This window comes from Seriola aureovittata, chromosome 11, assembly GCF_021018895.1.
Source record: "Seriola aureovittata isolate HTS-2021-v1 ecotype China chromosome 11, ASM2101889v1, whole genome shotgun sequence".
NCBI lineage: Eukaryota > Metazoa > Chordata > Actinopteri > Carangiformes > Carangidae > Seriola > Seriola aureovittata.
In genome coordinates this window covers 15,214,500-15,233,518 of record NC_079374.1, presented here as the reverse complement: position 1 = coordinate 15,233,518, position 19,019 = coordinate 15,214,500, and the positions used below count along the sequence as shown (strand labels likewise).

The window sequence follows — 19,019 nt, the reverse complement described above, 5'->3', positions numbered from 1 at the left end:
TTGTTGAGCAAAGATGCAAATCAAAGGCCTTATATGTGTGTGTTTGTACGCACGCGCGTGTGTGTTCTTTTTAAAAGGAACCTGAGTTCAGCTGGCGAGGAGGCCAGAAAACAGATGCGCATTTGTGAGGGCTTGGTTGACTCACTGCTCTACGTCATCAAAGCCTGTGTAAACACCTCTGACTTCGACAGCAAGGTAGGCACTAAGGCGCACACACACACACACACACACACTTAGCCAAGAGGAAAACATGTCGCCACATGATAAAGGGCTCTGGGGGAAAATCCTACTTACCTTGACTGAATCATTTTATTACCGGTGTCTAAAAGACCCTCACAGTAGCAGCCAACAGCAACTGTTTCATGTGCTTTGTCACCTAAACACAACCCATACATGCATATTCAGATTCAAGTAAGCTAGCTCATTAACCTGTTATACAGTATATTTACATTTTTTTCTATGGTATCAGTAGAAGCGAAATCAGATCTTTCAGTCATGCATCTGTGAGCTGTAAAAGACATAAGAAATCAAGTGACTCATCTGTACCGTGGAGATCATCTCCCGTGGGAACTGGGCTTGTTAATTTTGTCAAACATATATGCTCATTGACATTCTGCGAGGCAAAGCCTGTACAGAGCTCAAACAGCATGGAATTAAGTCCATTTGCTCTGGTGCAGATAGTCTTTCTAACTGGAGACCCTTGGGTTCCATATCTAATTGATTTGTAACGCAGAAAATAGCAGGGCTGTGTACCACACATTTGCTGTAGATACTGTAGCGTGCTGCACAGAGTTTATTGTATTGTAACTTTTGTCATGGTGATTAAGAAACCGGCTGCTATAACTACCACCCAAACCTCTTTCTTCATCTACCTGCCCTCAGATTGTGGAGAACTGTATTTGCACTCTAAGGAATCTGTCATATCGTTTGGAGCTGGAGATGCCGCCATCCCGACTGATTGGGGGGCAGGAGCTGGACGGCTTACTGGGCAGCGAGTCCCCCAGTAAAGAGGTGGATTCCAGCTGCTGGAGCAGGAAGAAAAAGAAGAAAAAAAAGAGTTCACAGGAAGACACAGTGAGTGTGCTGCTTTTTAATAGTGACTTAGAGCAGTTTTCAAATTGGCAAAAAGTTTATATTGTCCTTATTTATTTAACATTTACTTCCCCATTCAAATGAATGGGAAAGTGTGTCCAAAATTTTCACTGGTGCTGTATATCAAAGTGGATGTGTTTAGCAGAATAGACCACACACAGAAACCCACACAGCCTATTTGTACTACATTGTATTTAGTCCAGGATGTGCCGCACACTGATTAAGCACTTTGCATGTTTGTTCAGTGGGACGGTGTCGGACCCATCCCCGGCTTCTCCAAGTCTCCCAAGGGGGCAGAGATGCTATGGCACCCTGCAGTGGTTAAGCCTTACTTGACGCTGCTGGCTGAGAGCTCAAACCCTGCTACTCTGGAGGGCGCGGCTGGGTCCCTTCAGAACTTGTCAGCTGGCAACTGGAAGGTACAGTACCAATGTTTATGTATTTGTGCACATATAAACAAACACACACTTTCTCTTCTGATTTTTATAGACAATGTTAAAAGTGACATCCTACGAGACAAAGAATCTATTCAGCTGTTTAAAAAGGATTTAACAGCTCACCTCCTCTGTGTCAGTCAAAGGGGACGTCCGTTTTACACTTGGAATGACATGCTAAAAATGTACACCTCCAGACCATCCATTTTCCTGTGTGACGTCTCGACCTTTTTAAAGTTTTAATGCCTTTTTGTGTGTGTGTGTGTGTGTGTGTGTGTGTACAGTTTGCAGCATACATTCGTGCAGCAGTGCGTAAGGAGAAAGGACTGCCCATCCTAGTGGAGCTGCTGAGGATGGATAACGACAGAGTGGTGTGTTCGGTTGCCACCGCTCTGAGAAACATGGCACTGGATGTCAGGAACAAGGAACTTATAGGTTAGGAGTCACACTGTCACGCAACTAACTTTTCAGATTGTAATGGGATCAGCTGGGCTGAATAGAATTATAAACAAATATTTTTTATAAACTTCTCATGCAGAAGCAGGATCAGGGTGTTTTGTTGCTGTCTAACTGCTGGTTATTATTTTCATTTTGTTTCACTTCAGCCTTTTCTGTTCCATTAAAACCATCTCATTTAATGAACAACAAGTTTTTATGTGCTCTCTCTCTGTGGAATTAATGAGGAGTTACAATCCCAGCAATGCAGGGATGATGCCCGTAGGGAGGGGGCAGGAGCTGCAGTGTTGGTTTAAGGTGCTTTTGGTTGTGCATCTGTGGGGGGAGGCTGTGCTGCATGTATTCAGGTCCTTTAGCTGTGCTGCTCTGCTGAAGGAGAGATAGGGGAAACAATCATTTTTTAACACCAGGATGCACACACACAGACAACCTTGCAAAGATAGTGCAATGTCATTTGGAAAAACTGCCTACCTCACACAGTTTCAAGCAAAATGAATACATCATTCATGATACAGAAAGTACATAATGTAGTTTAGGTCACTGTGGCAGACATTTACTTATACATTATGTGACATTAAAAAAAAAAAAAAAGAAGCCATGAATGTCTGCATGTTTTGGAACTCCCCTCTTCTCTCTGTGCGTAAACGTCTGCCCACAAACCTGCTGTACAGTATGTCAAAACATATTAGATGCATGTTTCACTTTCCCTCCTCCCTCTCAGGGAAGTATGCGATGAGGGACCTGGTCAACCGTCTCCCCGGGGGAAACACCACCCTGCTGTCGGACGAGACCATGGCAGCCATCTGTTGCACCCTGCACGAGGTCACCAGCAAAAACATGGAGAACGCCAAGGCCTTGGCCGACACGGGCGGCATCGAGAAGCTGGTCAACATCACCAAGGGCAGAGGAGACAGGTGTGTTACAGCAGGATGTATTCATCCAAATGCTTTTTGTGAGGGTGTAGAGTACACACTGGTACGCTGGTGACCCGCTTGCCTGTGCACGTGCTTCGGATGCTCACGCAAACAGTTATCAGCCATATGTGGTTGTTGGCTCGGCTGCACAGACTGTCCTGGACATTGGACAGGGTTCCTTTTACACAAACACACACACATTCAAGCACACACACACACACACACACACACACACACACACACTCAGACACAAACATTCAAATGCTTGGAGAAGGAGAAGCCATAACCACAAGGAAGGTGGTTTTGTATGCATTGAGGTTGTATGTCCCTGTGGAATGATGGAGCAGCTATTTCTAGCCTGCTATATATTCAGTAATGTTCCAGGTTAAAACACACTGAGGACACTCTCTTCCATCAATCATACTGTCCTGCAATATTTACAGTGTAATTTCTAATCAGGTTAAAGTGATTCAAGGGGGCTCAAAAAGATATGTTTATGTTTTTGTCTGTTTTCCAGGTACTCTATGAAGGTGGTTAAGGCAGCTGCTCAGGTGCTGAACACACTGTGGCAGTACAGGGATCTGCGTACCATCTATAAAAAGGTAAGGACAATGGGATTAATGACTGCGGCCCGTGATCGTACTGTTAAGACAGTCACCAGTCTAATGCTGCCTGTGTATGATCAATAAATGTTATGTTTTAATTAAAAGATGGCCAGTTTAACTGTAAGAGAAACTGTAATGTTGTATATTAGTAATATTGTTACATGTGTGCAACATGTTTAACTGAAAAGAAAGACATGTCTTATAAATACCAAAGGTTTCGAAGGTTGAAAGAATGCTAACTGTGCATTTGAACAATGTTAAAATATTATTGTGAACCACAAAGCACAGGAATTTTTCAAATATTCCCTCTGTGACCAAAGAAAGGGCATATTTAAAAATACCACAGATGTGTTTTACAACAACCAGCACTGTTCTACTTATTCAAACCACTGCTTTTTCTTCTCTGTGCTTCCCTGACAGGATGGATGGAACCAAAACCATTTCCTCACTCCAGTGTCAACACTTGAAAGGGACAGGTTCAAGTCCCAGCCCACCCTCCCCACCAGCGGCATTCAGATGTCGCCAGTCAACCACCCTGGTAGGTTCTTTTCGCCACAGGCCCAGCCAGATGAAAATAGACACCACCAGTGAAACAGGAAAACCTCTGGAATTTATTGTTGAAATGTGTTTTTCTCTTCACAGCTGCCAGTGCCACGTCGTCTCCTGCAGTGCTGGGCATCAAAGAGCATAGAGACACTATCAAAGATTATCAGAGAGCACAGTCAACTATGCAATTTTATAATTACCAAGGGGACAACAGTATTCATAAAAATCAGTATACAGGTAAACAAACGGTACTCTTTCAAATCTTATTCAAGCGATATCCACACTCTGCGCCATACTGTAATCATAGGCCACCCTCTGGTCCTCTCTGTGCAGGGTGTTATCTATTTTATCCCTTATAATACTCCAAGCAGATTCCACGGCCAGTGTCCTCTCCCTGCCAAGACCGCTCTCTCTTATCATCTCCACCAAAGCCTGCCGGTCCTGAGATAGTCACTTTGATTCACAGCACTTCAGAGCTGTTTTTGTACTGGAGATGGTCTGGAACAGCAGTAACATGGACCAACCAGCCAGTGGTGGACACACACACTACAATGGTGCCATTGTTAGCTGGCCCAAGTTGCAGCTTGCAACTTGAGTGGGCACCCAGACATACTACAGCCAGACGAGAGCTCTTGCCAGCCTGGTTGGCGGGAACAGGGGGAGGGCAGAGTAAACAAAATGATCTGCAGCCTCAACAGTCCATGTATTACATAGCAAAGTGGAAATTGAGTTTCAGGATTCCACCGGTTGGATATAGTGCCAAGGAAAATACCCATCCCATGGGCTATGTAAACAACAGAACAGCAGTGGCCAACTCTATTATTTGGTGTTATTTCTCTCTCCAGCTCAGCATAGCACTTTTTGATCCTGCTCTATCTAAATACAGACATTTGCCCTCTGGGGATGTGCAGACTTTTTCGCTGATATGAAATGAAGTGTGTTTGCATTAAGTGTCCCATTGTTTATTGTACAGCAACGCATTCTCTGTTGTTGTTGTTTTTTTCCAGGGTCTGGAAAGCCGCCATCATATTACTATTCATCACCCACAAGAGAGGAGCCCAGAAGAACACAGGTGAATATCAATTATTCCAAATAAGTGCTCTGAATTCTTATCTGCTGCTGGGATGTCTGCTCTTACTCAGCCCTGCTGAGGTAGCCACTCAGGGTTGGGTATGAAAACTTATTTTCCCTTATTTATACAATATTATTTAATTATAAAATTAGTTTTATTACACAGTAGTTAGACGTAACATGCAAAGACATAACATAATAACATTGCATTAATCACATGCAACTTACAGTAACGCATTCAGGATGTGGCACATAAGGTAATAAAAAGTTGATTGTGTGATGTGTATAGCTTTTAACCATTATCATGTAGTCAGGAATACCCTGTTCACTCAGCTGTTGGTCGAAATGACCGGTATTCCAAGTCAGAAGCTATTCTGTGTTGGAATATCAAAATATTGGTGGGAGGTTAAATGTATAAAAAACCATGGGGGAAAAAAATCAACCTAAGTTGTATTAAAGTGGAGTAAACCTTCGCAACAAGCTGCAGCTAATGATTATGTTAATTATCAATTGACCTGGTGATTATTTTTTAATAAGAAAACAAGAAAACAAATTCTTGTACACCAAGCTGATATCCTCAGATTGTTCGTTTTGTCTGACCAACAAGCCAAAACTCAGAGGTTTTCAGTTTGCAGTGACATAAAATCGATCATTTGGGAAGCTGGAACTAGATTGTGTTTGACATTTTTGCTTGATAGATAACCTAATAAGAATAACCGATTATTTGTTGATTAGTTAATTAATTGATCAGCTAATCATTTGAGAGCTCCTTGGCTTCATTGTTGAGACTAAGAAATCAAACTGTAGGTGTGAGCCCAGCCTTGAAAATCAACATTTTCTTCTAGGAAATGTTTGCTAGTATTGGTACAAGGCCCTTGTTTGAGATCCTTCCACGGTACTGTATAAACCTGGCAAGGACGACCAGCTCTTCCACCCCACTTCACTAATACAAAGAGACTGACACGTATTCCACTGCGGATAAATGGCAATGCTGGGAATGACCCAGCACATCAGCTATTGTCTGAGCTAGAGTGAATGTGACTGCTGGGATTGGGATAGTCTGGGTGCGTCTCAGGCACCTGTCACTGTGGGACACGTCCATGTGTGCCCATTCAGATAACGGGCACAGTGAGATGGAGACAGGAGGGAGGAGATGGGGGAGACAAAGAGAGAGTTCTCTTGTGTACTTCATCCCATCATGTTTAGATTTGCTAATGTGTGAAGGCAGTCATTACCCCATTTATTTCAGATGAACAGAATTCCATCTATCTTCTGGATTTCTACCATATAGCTTCAACCTTTTTTCTGTTGCATTAGCAGCCAGAGAATTGTGGGCAAGAAGGTGATTGATTAGCTTACTGTCTAAAAAATCTCCAGCCAGACAAAAGTGTATTTTGCTGAAACAACTAAGATATCAGTGTACGTTTTTATATTTTATTGCTATCACATGGAAGATTGGTTTGTGGTGTTTTTCATTCTTTTTTGTGTACTTGACAGTAGTGGAAGAAGTATTACAACACTTTACATAAAAAAATAGCTCAACATATTGGGAAATACACTTGCTTGCTTTTTTTTTGGTGGGAGTTGGATGAGACGGTGGATATCACCCTCAACTTGAGAGGTAAGACAAATCCAAAGAAGTTACTGCACCTAACGAGGAAGTACTCTTGTACATAACCCCCCCATTAAACCACAGTCTTATGACATTTCTATACTTTGGTTATTGTTATTGTTATTATATATAATAAAATGTTGTTATTATTAGAGGTGCTGATAGGCAGGTAGGTATTTTGTTACCTTTGGACAGAGCCAGTCTTAATGCTAAGCTAAACTGCTGGCTGTAACTTCACAGTTAGAATACAGACATGAGAGTGGCATCAATCTAACTTTCAGCAAAAAAAGGGAATAAAAAGTTTTCCCAAAATGGGTACCTATTCCTTTAAAAAGGTAAAAGTAACACTACCACAATGTAAAAATACAATACAATACAATTAAATTATTACTTATTATTAAATTTACAACCAAAAATAAAAGTACTTGTAAGTGTTATATTATTATGCAGTATATTGAACTACTGGGTTGTCAGTACTGATGATGTATTAATGTGTAAACAGCATTTTAATTTAGTCATTGGTTGCGTTGGAGCTAATTTTTTTCAACTTTATATACTGCCAGGTAACAGTGCCCCATAATTGCTTAATTTATGTTTTGAATGAGGATTTGAATCTGCAAAGTAACTAGTAACCATAGCTGTAAAATAAGTGTAGTTGAGTGGAGTTAAACATTATATTACCCTCTGAAATGTTGTGGAGTAGAAGTAATACAAGCACCTCTAAACTGTACGTAAGATTACAGTCCTTTTCAATTTGGCAACACCTGTGTTACCAATGGTAACAGGAGGAGTAGATCAGTTACCCTGTGGAGAAGTTGGAGATGTACAGCCTGTCACCGTCTAACAATTTCAATGCCAGTAAATACCAAAATTATTTCTTTTGTAGATGCTTTTTTTTTTGTGAACACTCAAGGTCAGCACTGACCTCAATGATGAATACAGTACATTTCCTGTGACTGCTTCACAATAAAAGCCACCTGGTGTTTCACCAGTTGAAGGTTTCTAATGTGAAGCAGCAGCAGTGGGAAATGTTTGGTTTGCAGTAGCACAAACTTAATACAGTAGATTACACACAGGAGACTGGAGTACGGATATGACTCATTTCCTGTAAATGACCCGTGCATATACAAGCAATTCAAATATAAAGAGGTAATTACAGAAAGTAAATACGTTTAATTGTGTCTACACAGATTGTGTTTCAGCCATGTTCATCCCACACACGTCTGATGAGACAGATAATCTCCCATTTTAATCAATCCAGCTGTCTACAGGGGCCATGGCCCATGTTTCACCCACGCTACACACTCGTAAACGTGACCTGAAGCATACATTTACACTTCAAGTCCATTTTCCTGAGATTTACAAATGTAACTCCAGTGTTTGCGTGTTGGATACTGAACACTTCACATAACACATAAGTATAGTACTTGAGTCAATGTAGTTAGTTACTTGCCACTGCTGCTTCTTGACCCTACTCTAGTGAAAACCTGTTCAACATAGTCTACCTGCCTCTGTTTCTTTGCAGCCTATGTATTATACAGACGAGCCGGGCAGGAGGAACTACGATACATACAGAATGTACCTGCAGCATCCACACGGCTATGACGACCCGTACTTGGAAGAGGTCATCACCTACCCACCCACAGTCGACTATAGCTCCCAGCCTCATGGACTGAAATCCACCACCAACTATGTGGACTTTTATGCTAGCACACGGAGGCCTTCCTACAGGGCAGAGCAGTATCCCGGCTCTCCTGACTCCTGGGTATAGGTCTGCAGATGCTCTTGTGTTGTGATCAAGAACCTCATTCATCCCTGATTCTCCTTTCAGGGCATGAGGAGCGGCGTCTTCACCCTGCAGCAAAGGCGAAGAGCCGGTAGCACGCAAGAACCGATGAACTTTTTCATGAACTTGGCTTTATAAGTGTGTTTGTTTTAAAGTGAATGTGTGTGTACGGGGTGGGGGGAGTTCAACTGAGTGATGACAGATGGAAAGATGGAATGTGTGCCAAAGAAGGAAATCAAGGAATGGTTTTTTTAAAAAATTTATTTTTTATTTAGTAGAGGAAGATGGAATCATGCTGGGGATCTGTTGAGGGACGAAACTGGACACTACCGTGAGGAGACGTGCGTTCTGCTCTGTCTAGATGTTAGTTTTATTTTCTTTATGAAACTCTTAGCTGTGATAGCATGATGAAAGGTGTGAGTCATGTGAGCAAGGGTCTGCGGTAAGAGTCAAGATGGGGTATATGTATGTGCTGAAGCCAAAATGGATCATGAACTCATATCTGTAAAATTAAAAAAAAAAAAAGAAATAGTAAACTAATGATGTTAGATTGTACAGAGGGATCACATTGTATCTGTACTTAATGTTGAAGCTGTGTAATGCCATGGAGTCTTGTACATTTCTTTCATTTTATTGTAAATACAGAAAAAAACAACATGTTACCTGGTTTACATTCATCAGCACTGGTTAAAAAAAGAAACTTGTGCCATGTTAAATCTCTATAGATATATAAATATATGAATAAATATGTGGACAACGATGGCATCATAACACACAAACATGTTAAAATAATAATAAAAGGTCAGTTTTGTTTTTTAAACACTGTGCAATTGCATCTTTTCTCAGGTACGGTGAAAACGTTTTTCTACGGAAGCAAACAGAAATAATTGTACACATGAACAGATCCAAAGGAAAAATCAAACCATTCTCTCTTTTGAACTGTTTTTTCCTCTTAAGTTATTCTCCTCTTGCGGGAAAAATGTTTCATTAGATTGCATTTGCACAGATATGCGTGGAGGGCGGCCAACTATGAACCAGCAGACCTGAGTTTCATAAACATCACTTCGGCAGAACACTGAATCCCTACCAACAGTGATCAGAACCTGACGCTGTGCTTTCACCTGGACAAACAAATTCTTCTCCTGGGATCTCAAAGAGAATCGCATGAACAGTGAAGGTTTCAAACATAGTAATTTCTGTATTTACACAGATTCAATTTTGTGTTATGAAAGTCACCATGAACTTGTAAATGTCTAAGTTTTAACAATTAGTGTGAAAGCTTTTCAAATACATTATGCATTATATTCAGTTTACCATTCATCGCAAAAGAGTCTAAAAAGCTTTGAATATGAATATTCACATCCGCACATCATGTACAAGTACATCAAGGTAAGTAGATGATGAAAACCACTTACTGCTAATAAAATCACATGGAATGTGAACTTTTCTAAAGTATTCATTAGATTTGCAACAAGTGAATGATTTTCAGTTATGTAAGGAAGTACAAACAGTAAGAAAGGTTGACGTTGCTATAAGACTGTACTTTATCACCATGACCCCTGTCTCTACCACCCTTCCTACAATACAAAGTAAACTTGTCCCTAAAAGAATTTCATGTTTCAGTACTAAACCTAACTCTGTAACTACACAAATACAGGTGAGGAGAAGAGAAGGAAACAAATCATAACAGCGGCTCTCCTCATTAGAGCTTCCTGGGAAGGAGTAAAGGTAGTTCAATCAGGAGAGACTCATTTGTGTAAACGAAGGGGGCCTTGAGTACATGATGAGCTGCTGTGCCCTCAGATTCATCCCCCCTTTGGCAATATGTAGTTTTTCTCCCATGCCCCAGGATGCTCTGTGATAATTAGATTCATTCAGGAATATTTAGAATATCTTTACCAAACTGAACTGATGAGTCTTGAAACTAGATTTTTGCCTCAAATCCTTTTTTCAAAACATTCAAAAAAAATAAAAAAATCAAGTAATGAAGGCGGACTGCCTTAAGGCCCTGATCATGTCAGCTGATATTGTACTTTTAGAGCTGTATATTCCCAAACATATTTTCAACTAAATTAACTAAAAACCAGTCGACAAACAGTTAGCCTGCAGCTTTCAGAGACCCTGGAGCTCTGGAGAAACAGCTGCTGATGTGCATTACTGCTCTCTGCAGTAGATAGATGTTTTGTTTGTTTTGTGTTTGTTTTTTTAATGCATATTTTGACCTCATTAAGCACTCAGCATAGCTCCACCAAACCTCACCCTGAAAAAAATGGTCTACTTATCAGATAGAATAAGTGGACACATCTCTGAAGTGTGCATGGCCCTTTAAACACTACACCTCATAACATTCATAATCAAATTAATTCCATTCACCTGCTTCAGTTTATTGTGCATGCTGGCTCCCTGTCACACTATCTTGAACAGAACAGAGCCATTGGTGATGTTATTGGCAACACCTGTTCTTTTTCCTGCAATGACACATCTAATTGTCTGCTGTGAAACTGGCCTATTGTAGGCCTGCTGTATATTGAGTCAGTTTTTATTTCCAGTAAAACTAAATAAAAGTGTATTTTAAGGCTGCTCCACAACAAAAGTGTGCATGCATTTTGACACAAAATCAAAAAGATGCCTTCATGAACACAGTTAAAGTGTGGATTTATTTAAGCTGTTCTGTCAGAGAGCTGCCAACCTATTCTCATTGTATGGTTTTTGCGAAGATTTTCAAAATAAGATGACATAACCGTGACCGTATTTCAAAAATAACCAGAGCAACCTAAAAAGAAACCTAAAGAGATGTACATTACATTTGTGACCAAATATGAGACATTCGCTGTTTCAAGTTTCACTTCAAGAGTAAAAGCTCCAAATCAGTTCAAAATGCAAATAGGGCGTTTCTGCGGCCGCAGACTTCCTGTAGCCACACAGGACGTCATCTGTGTGAGAGCATAAAAACAACGGAGTGGGCGTAGAGAACGAGTTTGGTGCTTCTTTGCGTTTCTCCGGAAAGTTTTGAAAATGGTGCAGCAGCTGTCCAAATCTGGAGCGAAGGAGACTTCTTTGCTGAAAGCTGGCCACCCTCCAGCAGGTAAACCGCTGTTCACACACACCTCGAGTTGCTCTGTTTAATTGTTGTTGTTGTTTTTTTACCACATTAAAACAAATCGTTGTTTTTTTTTACATTGCTCGACCCAGATTCAGAGAGTCGTGCGGAGCGAGACGCCGAGCCAACTCCTCCTCCTCCTCAGCTTTTGTCCCAAGTATTTTAGTGACTTTTTCTGTCCTGATTAGACAGATTGCTGCATTTTGGTCGTATCGCAAGAAATTAGTTGTTTTCGTTGATTTGCTGTGATCATGCTGCTGCTGGGCGTTTGCATCCGTGATTCGCCCACATGCCTTTTTATTTATGAGAAGGCCTTGGCTGAGAGTCCAGTGAAAGTAACACCGTGTTCTCTCCGCATAAACACTCGTATAGGCTCAGTTTAATGCATGCGAGATTCTGTCGTGCAAATGTGTCCATCACAGAGCGCCGTAGTTTGCTGTCTTTCTCTCATTATTATATTTTGTGCCTTTGCGTCGATGCCCATTGATGAGTGTTGTTGATTTTAAGCAGAAGCAGTTTAAAAACATGTTTTGCACGTGTAGTTTCTTATACCACACAAATTTCAAAGATTATTTCATTTTAAAGTTGTTGGGTTTTTTTTTTTTGTTTTTGTTTTTTTTGGAAAATGAAAGTGAAAAGTACCCTTTTTTATTTATTTTTTTATTTTTTATAAGGGAAATGTGAAAATGAAGGGGGGGAAAAATGCATTTCTTTTATTTCTTTTCCCTTGTAATCCTCTTGTGACCCCTCAGATGTATCCCTGACCCCCACCACCACTGTTTTAGGTTTAGGCCACTTGCTGGATTGCACTAAGCAACAACCCTGCCTCTATACTTTGACCATCTGTATAGTAATTTTAAAAACATTAGTGATACTGTAAAAGCAGTCACTGGTTGACTCACTGAGTTTCTCAAACCAATCTTTGGTTGTTTTTTGTTGCTTTTTTGATTTTATTTGTATTTGTATTTGTATTTTTTTTTTTTTTTTTTTTTTTCTCTCTCAAGGGGTTTGCGATCTGTGCATACTGCATACATACTAATCTTTAACATCTACAAAGCTCAAGTGCATACAGCATGCTACTTTATTCATTTTTTTTTCTTTTTCATGTAACATATTTAACCATTTTCCTTTCTGGGTCAATAGTGAAGGCTGGAGGTAAACGGGTGGCAAAGAAAAGCTTGGAAGAGAGTGCCACCCATGGGACTCCAGAGAAGGAGACTAAGAGGTCTGATAAATTGAGGTAGGCCTACAGGCTGCATGCACAGTATCTGATAAATGGGTTTGAAGTGTTGACTCCAAGGAGAAAGAAATGCATGTTGCTTCAAACCTTAAGATGTTAGAATGTCCAGCAGCATTTTGAGCAAGTTCAGTGAAACTCTTATAATTGAAACTTGTGTTCTTGCAGCAGGTCCCTCGCCACCTCCAGCAGGATGCAACAAGTTGGCATACTTCTGGCAGGAACTCTCGACAAGGTAAACAAAAATATTGCTTTTTTTTTTTTTTTTTTTTTTTTTTTTTTTTAAAAAACAAGCCAGTTCTTACTTTGAATGTCAAGTAACCACCTACCAGCCAAACTGTATCAGTTACAGTGCTTCTGTGGCCACAGAGCCTTGTGAATAATTAACTCTTGCCTGGTGTCTTTCACAGCTGAGCCATGACTTTCCAGAGACACCGGTGAGTGTGAGGCACAGCAAGGTGCGCCCCGCAGTGGAAAAGCCCCACTCACCTCGGACCTTTTTTATCCAGCAGCCGAGGAAGTATTGAAGAGCCTGTGTTCTTTTTGTTTTTTTGGGTTTTTTTTTTTTTTTTTTTTTTTTTTTTTTTTTTTTTTTTTTTTTAGAATGCCCTAGAGGGAAACATGTTAAGTCAACTGTGAAAGACAAACATGAAGTGTTAGACACGTGAAGGGTTCTGGCAGGTTGTTTGTGATGTGAGAAAGAAAGAAAGCATTCATCAAGCTCTGTATTTACTTTGTAGGAAAAAAAATAAGAGCTTTTTTTCAGGCTGTGCTTGTTTGTGATAATATTATAAACCGATGCTGTAGTTGTATTTTCCAGCTGATGGAATGACAGATGGCATTTTGGTATCAGTATGTTGTAAGAGAGGGTTTGGGGTATGTAAGTGAGGCCTTTGAGGCTTTTCTTTGTCTTGTCAGTGAACTCTTCCATATATTGCTTGGCACTTATTAGATTTAATAAAAAAAAAAAAAAAAAAAAAAAAAAAAAATTGCATGAAATCACTGTTTTGCAGATCTGTAATTATTTCCTCAAACAGTTTTCCTTTGCACTATACAGCATTGGCCACTAGGTGGAAGCAAATAGTCATTGATAAACTAATAAGAGTCAGAGGGCCTTGGTGAACTTTCAAATCAAACTGTTGTTGTATACACCATGACAATATTTCAAACATTTCTTCAGTTCTATATGTTTGCCTTTGCATTATTTCAACTGGTATAACAATGTACCAATGGCTTATCTATTATAGTGTTCCAATGATACAAGCCCATGTTTCTAAAGGAGCTATTTTTAGTTTGAATTGAAGGTTTTCCTTTTGTGTGACTTGTAGTTAAACAGTGAGAATGGAAGAGCTCTTTGAGAACCTCCCATGAAGACTGGCTCTGTCTCATCAGGTATCAAAAACCGCAGAATCATCTCAGCTTTGCTTGAGGTCAAAATGCTCCAACAGAATACAGTCTGCAGGAGAACAAACAATTTTAAGAAAAGCACATCAGTCTGTGCTACTAGGGAAATAAAAAGAGATTAAGTCTGTTATTAATTTATTCACCTGCATCATATTTTTAACATGAAGGGATATGTTCAGCTTCAGGGTCCCCACATGTGTACAAGTTGTATCCTGACCATTTTGAAGCCAAGAATATCCATGTGCATAAAACATTAGAGCCACCCAGTAGTTAGTTTCTGCATTCTTTCCTACATGAACAATCATTTAATGCCGTCAGTAGTGTTATTTTGAAAGCAGACCTCATCATATGTCTGTCAAAACTCATACCAAAACATACGAGACTGCAGTATGTGTTGTACTCGTATGTCTGTGGTATAGGTCACCTCTGTGGAAGAGAAAACTGACGGACAAGCGGTTCTTGGGGGTTTTTAAACATTTTCAGGGATAATTTATGAAGGCAGGCTTCATGAGCACAGGCCAGGGGTGCATTGTAAACAAGGTGGAAGAAGGGATATGTAGGAGATGGATGGCAGGCTGGATTATAAACATTTTCCTGGTTTCCACTTTACATTCCTCACCCTGCTTACATTACAGGTTTTACATTCGTTTCTGTCATCTTATGTTTGTGCTTTCACATTGTAAGCCAGTGTCCTATCAAACGCATGTATGGATGACTTGTTCTCTGTACTCCAGTCTACATGAATGGATTATTTTATTTTAACGTCACACAATTGAAATGGCATATTACCACAAGACACACAACATATAGGCTAGTTGATTCTCATGAAAAAAGAAAGGTTTTAAAGTAAAACATGTTTTACAGGAAAAAGTGGTATTTCATGCATTGTCCAAAAAGTCTGACAGTGCGATCTTTTTTTGATACGTTTTTTTTTTTTTTTTAACCTCCATTCATTTTATTATTTACACCTTTTCCTGTTGTTACATGTCAGAATTTCTTGGGTGAAAAAGTTATTTTATTGAATAACCAATTTCTAACATTGCAATATAAATTGTAGCACAAAAACAAAGTGTATTTCATTTTCTGTCTCATTTAATTCTCATCACCGACAACATTTTCTCATCAGTGCCAACATAATGACCAGTTTACAGATGTAGTAAGTAAGATACCACACCTTAATTGGACACAAATATCTTTTTGGGCAAATTAAATTTCATATAATTTTCACAGACCATTTTTTTTCTTTAAACAAATAGAAAAAGAAAAAGTATTTAATAAGACAACATTAACATTTTCTCTCAGAACGAATGATACCAGACTAATGCTATACCTACGCACACACTGATACTACAGATTTTGTCTATAAATGATCTGTTTAAATAAAAATCTCTTAAATTGAAAAAAAAAAGAATGCTAAAAAAAAGTCCCTTAGGTTGAGCCTGCCCTTGTTCATGTGTGTTATGTGTATGTCATGTCCTTGTGTTAATACATGTCTCTTTCTGTTTGCATCCGAAAGTCCACAAACAATAACTGCTGCTCGCTTGTTCGCCAACAAAGTACATGATGATAGCCTTGTAAACACAATGTGTCGACCTTAAATTCTCTGTGATGCTCATGCTGTTCACACATGCCTTTGACACCATCTGTGTGTGAAGTTCAGAGACCTCTTTGGCTCTGTTTGAGGAGTGGAGCAGTTGGTGGTCTTGTGACTTGCAGACATGGTGTGTGTCGCTGCCAGTGTCTGCCCATTCCCAGCCATCTGAGGGGCCTCGCTGACCCTGCAACGCCCACCACACTGCTGAGAAAACAGTGCACACCGGCTGTGTAACGCCGCCTCACACTGAGGAGTGGGATGACTGAGAGGATGTGGTTTGCAGTCCCAAAATGAACTCCTATCACCACGGTAAAATATGCAGGTTTACTGTACAATAACAAAGCTGATCTCTTCATATTGCAGCTTACATGACAAGCAATATGGAATTACAATCAAAAAATAGCATTATACTGTTGCTAAACGTTACTAATTTTGCACATGGAAGAAGCTGCATAAAATATTGTTGCCTCATGAGGTCGCCATACACTAAGGCGTATTCTGATCTTCACTTGCCAGGCCAGGGGAGTCCACCAGTCTGGAAAGCCTTGCACTATATTTTATTACAGTTATAGAGTAGCATTAGCATCATCTGAAGCTTTTGCTTGATTATAAGTTCATTAAATACTGTTTTCTTTGGCTATATGTTGACAACATTTTAGTCTTTCCATAGAAATAACATTTGAATCAAGCTATAGGCTGATATGTCTTATGAATGAATTTAAATATGAATCCTATTGTCAAGAAGTCTATAGTACAGCCAGATTCAGCGATATACAGAAAGCTTCTGAGTGACATCCTGCTTTTAACAACCGCTAATTCAGGCCTTAATCAATTACACAAAATTTACATAAAAGCTTTGACTCGTTGTTTCGACCCATCCTCCTCTAATGTCCATCAGCAAAGAGGAAGTTATGATTGTTAACAGTGGGACAACTGGGCATTTTAAATGCAGGCATCAATTAGCTAAAATAGGGAGTGTGTGAGTTAGGCCGTGATGGAAAAAGTTTTCAGATTGTTCAAAATTTATATTTAGGCTAAGTAAAAGTATAGAGGCATTGGCAGTAAGATATATTAAGACTAAATTTGCTCTTCAAGAAGAACAATCCCTTTCATAGGAACATTCATGCGAAGCAGCATTTTTTGTGGTGGCCAGTCCAGGTAGTGCTATGTTACTTTTTATACCCTTGGAGAGTTCAATGTAACAATGCATCATATTTTATATGTGGCTTTATGTTTTGCATGTAACATCTTAATCTGCAAAGTGTCAGATAGCAACAGACATATGATCAATACAGTGGAGTATAACCTAGTTGATCACATGAATGATATGAAATAGAGGTATAATTAAGAATAATTTTTTTCAGTTAATCATTTTTTCATATAAAATGACAGAAAAGAATAGATTATTATTATTTCTAACATAAGTGACTTTAACAATTATGTTGCTGTAATGTTGATGTTATAGTAGACAGAGGACTTGTGTCATGGTGGCCTGGGACAATTCTATGTTTTGTAGGCTGATTCCAGCATTTTTAGACTGAATATATAAAAAATTCGACAAGATATGTTTGAGCCAACAAAATGAATAAATAAAGCATACAGTAATTCTCCACTAGAAGTGTATTCCTGGGAGTGTGGAGATGGCTTTGAACAGCATTTAGACCTTTATTTTAGGAAATAAAACAGTAATGCTTTAGGTGTGACAAAATAACCAGCACAGGATCCAAATACTAGCTCTACATCTAATGGTCTATTTAATCTTTTATCAGCATCTCACGCTTTTATTTTGCTGGTCTATAATTTCTAAGAAAGTTTCCTGGAAATAACTATGTAATCAGGTATTTATTTCAGGGAAAATAGAGACATTTATTGTTTGGTTAGTTATCATGTTGAATTTATAAGCAGTTGTTGTCTTCCAGAGGAATCTTCCTGGAAAAAACAGCTTCATTTAAATAAAACTGACAAAAAGTAAGAGTTGGGGTAAGCATTTGACAGCTAATTAAATGAGCAAAATATGAAAAATCAATGTGCTTACAGCTTTGTTAGAGACTTCCTTTGAGGGGGGATTTTGACATCAAACCTCACTATTTCAAAAACCTTGGTTACACCCCTCCACCCCCTTAATTTGCAAGCATGCAGCTTAGTTGTCTTAATACATGTATCCTGCATCTCTAGCATCTTATCATGTCCATGAGGCATGCACAGAGAAATGTGGTAGAATAGGAGGAAGAGGAGGAGGATGGAGGGGTAGTTTGTCTTGGTTCCCTGCCCTGTGTAATGACCTCATGCAGGGAGGAGGGGGAGGAAGAGGAGGAGGGGGAGGAGCCCAGAGTCCCGTAGATTACCTTGGTGGATCAAGTGGGTGCTGAGTTCGTGTGGAGATACGCTAGAGGACTGGGAAAACTTTTGTTTTTCGTACTTTAATATCCATGACATTTATCAGGTAAGACTTTTAAAAGATTCATAAGACTCTGTTCACAACGTGAGCTCGGCGAAGTCGGTTTAACAGTTCAGAAAAGTAAAGATAAGTGGAGAGAGTTTTGCTGGCAGTTTGTTTGTTGGAGGAATGTCGGGACATGCCCATTCAGCAGCCGTCAAAACCAACAGGACTGTCAGCGGTGTTTTACTTTTATTTTCAAGTTATTGGCTGTTATTTAGCCTCGCCTGTGCTCGACTTAGCCTGCTGTGTGTGTGGACACTTAAACTTTCATCTTACCGCTACTCAGGCTCGATAGCTTCAAGCTTAAACTCGGTTGCTACGAGGTTAGCAAGGTTAAACCAAACTTCTGCCACAGGTAATAATTGTTTGGTGTGAACCGGAGCTAACGGGACACACCTGCTAATCAGAGAAATCGACTGCCTGTGATTCACTTTTAATTTGTATGCACCTTAAACTTGGCTTCAGTTCAGAGTCACTATGGTGGATCATTGAAGAGTTTCGCGCTGAAACGATTAGTCGATCGTATAGTCGATTGACAGAAAACTAACTGGCAACATTTTTCACAGTTAGTCTGGAAAGCAGCAAATAAGTATAGTCATAGGATTCGTATTAGTGGAGTTAAATTTACTACATGACATCAACAATCATTTCCTCTGAAATGGACTGCACCTGCATGATTATTGTCTAATTATTTTATCTATTTCCATTGTTTAATCTATAAAACGTCA

At 39.6% G+C, this 19,019-nt stretch overlaps 3 protein-coding genes across 10 annotated transcripts in view; all 3 read left to right on the top strand.

The window, feature by feature from the left end:
• The window catches only part of LOC130177360 (plakophilin-4-like), a 77,440-nt gene extending 68,104 nt beyond the window's left edge, over positions 1–9,336 (top strand). For all 6 annotated transcript variants that reach the window (XM_056389036.1, XM_056389035.1, XM_056389033.1 and 3 more), the window contains 10 exons: positions 78–195; positions 883–1,074; positions 1,338–1,511; positions 1,811–1,961; positions 2,704–2,896; positions 3,414–3,498; positions 3,922–4,039; positions 4,144–4,284; positions 5,055–5,119; positions 8,256–9,336. In XM_056389036.1, coding sequence (XP_056245011.1) covers positions 78–195; positions 883–1,074; positions 1,338–1,511; positions 1,811–1,961; positions 2,704–2,896; positions 3,414–3,498; positions 3,922–4,039; positions 4,144–4,284; positions 5,055–5,119; positions 8,256–8,501 — 1,483 coding nt within the window. In that variant the 3' untranslated portion in view covers positions 8,502–9,336. The remainder of the gene's footprint in view (positions 1–77; positions 196–882; positions 1,075–1,337; positions 1,512–1,810; positions 1,962–2,703; positions 2,897–3,413; positions 3,499–3,921; positions 4,040–4,143; positions 4,285–5,054; positions 5,120–8,255) is intronic.
• A 2,105-nt stretch (positions 9,337–11,441) lies between these two features.
• Positions 11,442–13,842, top strand: dap1b (death associated protein 1b). Of its 2 annotated transcripts, none has more exons than XM_056390127.1 (4): positions 11,442–11,601; positions 12,760–12,856; positions 13,025–13,088; positions 13,264–13,842. In XM_056390127.1, exons 1-4 carry the CDS (start codon positions 11,532–11,534, stop codon positions 13,378–13,380), a joined length of 348 nt encoding a protein of 115 aa, XP_056246102.1. In that variant the 5' UTR covers positions 11,442–11,531; the 3' UTR covers positions 13,381–13,842. The 2 variants fall into 2 exon arrangements, with proteins under 2 accessions (XP_056246102.1, XP_056246101.1); XM_056390126.1 differs by having other exon boundaries at positions 13,022–13,088.
• Positions 13,843–18,168: 4,326 nt separating this feature from the next.
• The window catches only part of tanc1b (tetratricopeptide repeat, ankyrin repeat and coiled-coil containing 1b), a 96,330-nt gene continuing 95,479 nt past the window's right edge, over positions 18,169–19,019 (top strand). For both annotated transcript variants that reach the window (XM_056390184.1, XM_056390183.1), the window contains exon 1: positions 18,169–18,294. The gene's annotated coding sequence lies outside the window, so the exon portion shown is untranslated. The remainder of the gene's footprint in view (positions 18,295–19,019) is intronic.

Bases quoted from the DNA above. Each gene is read 5' to 3' on its own strand.
- dap1b (XM_056390126.1), top strand. From the start codon at position 11,532: ATGGTGCAGCAGCTGTCCAAATCTGGAGCGAAGGAGACTTCTTTGCTG. The intron at 11,602-12,759 runs GTAAACCGCTGT...CTGGGTCAATAG, and splicing joins AGCTGGCCACCCTCCAGCAG to TGAAGGCTGGAGGTAAACGG. The intron at 12,857-13,021 runs GTAGGCCTACAG...GTGTTCTTGCAG, and splicing joins AAGAGGTCTGATAAATTGAG to CAGGTCCCTCGCCACCTCCA.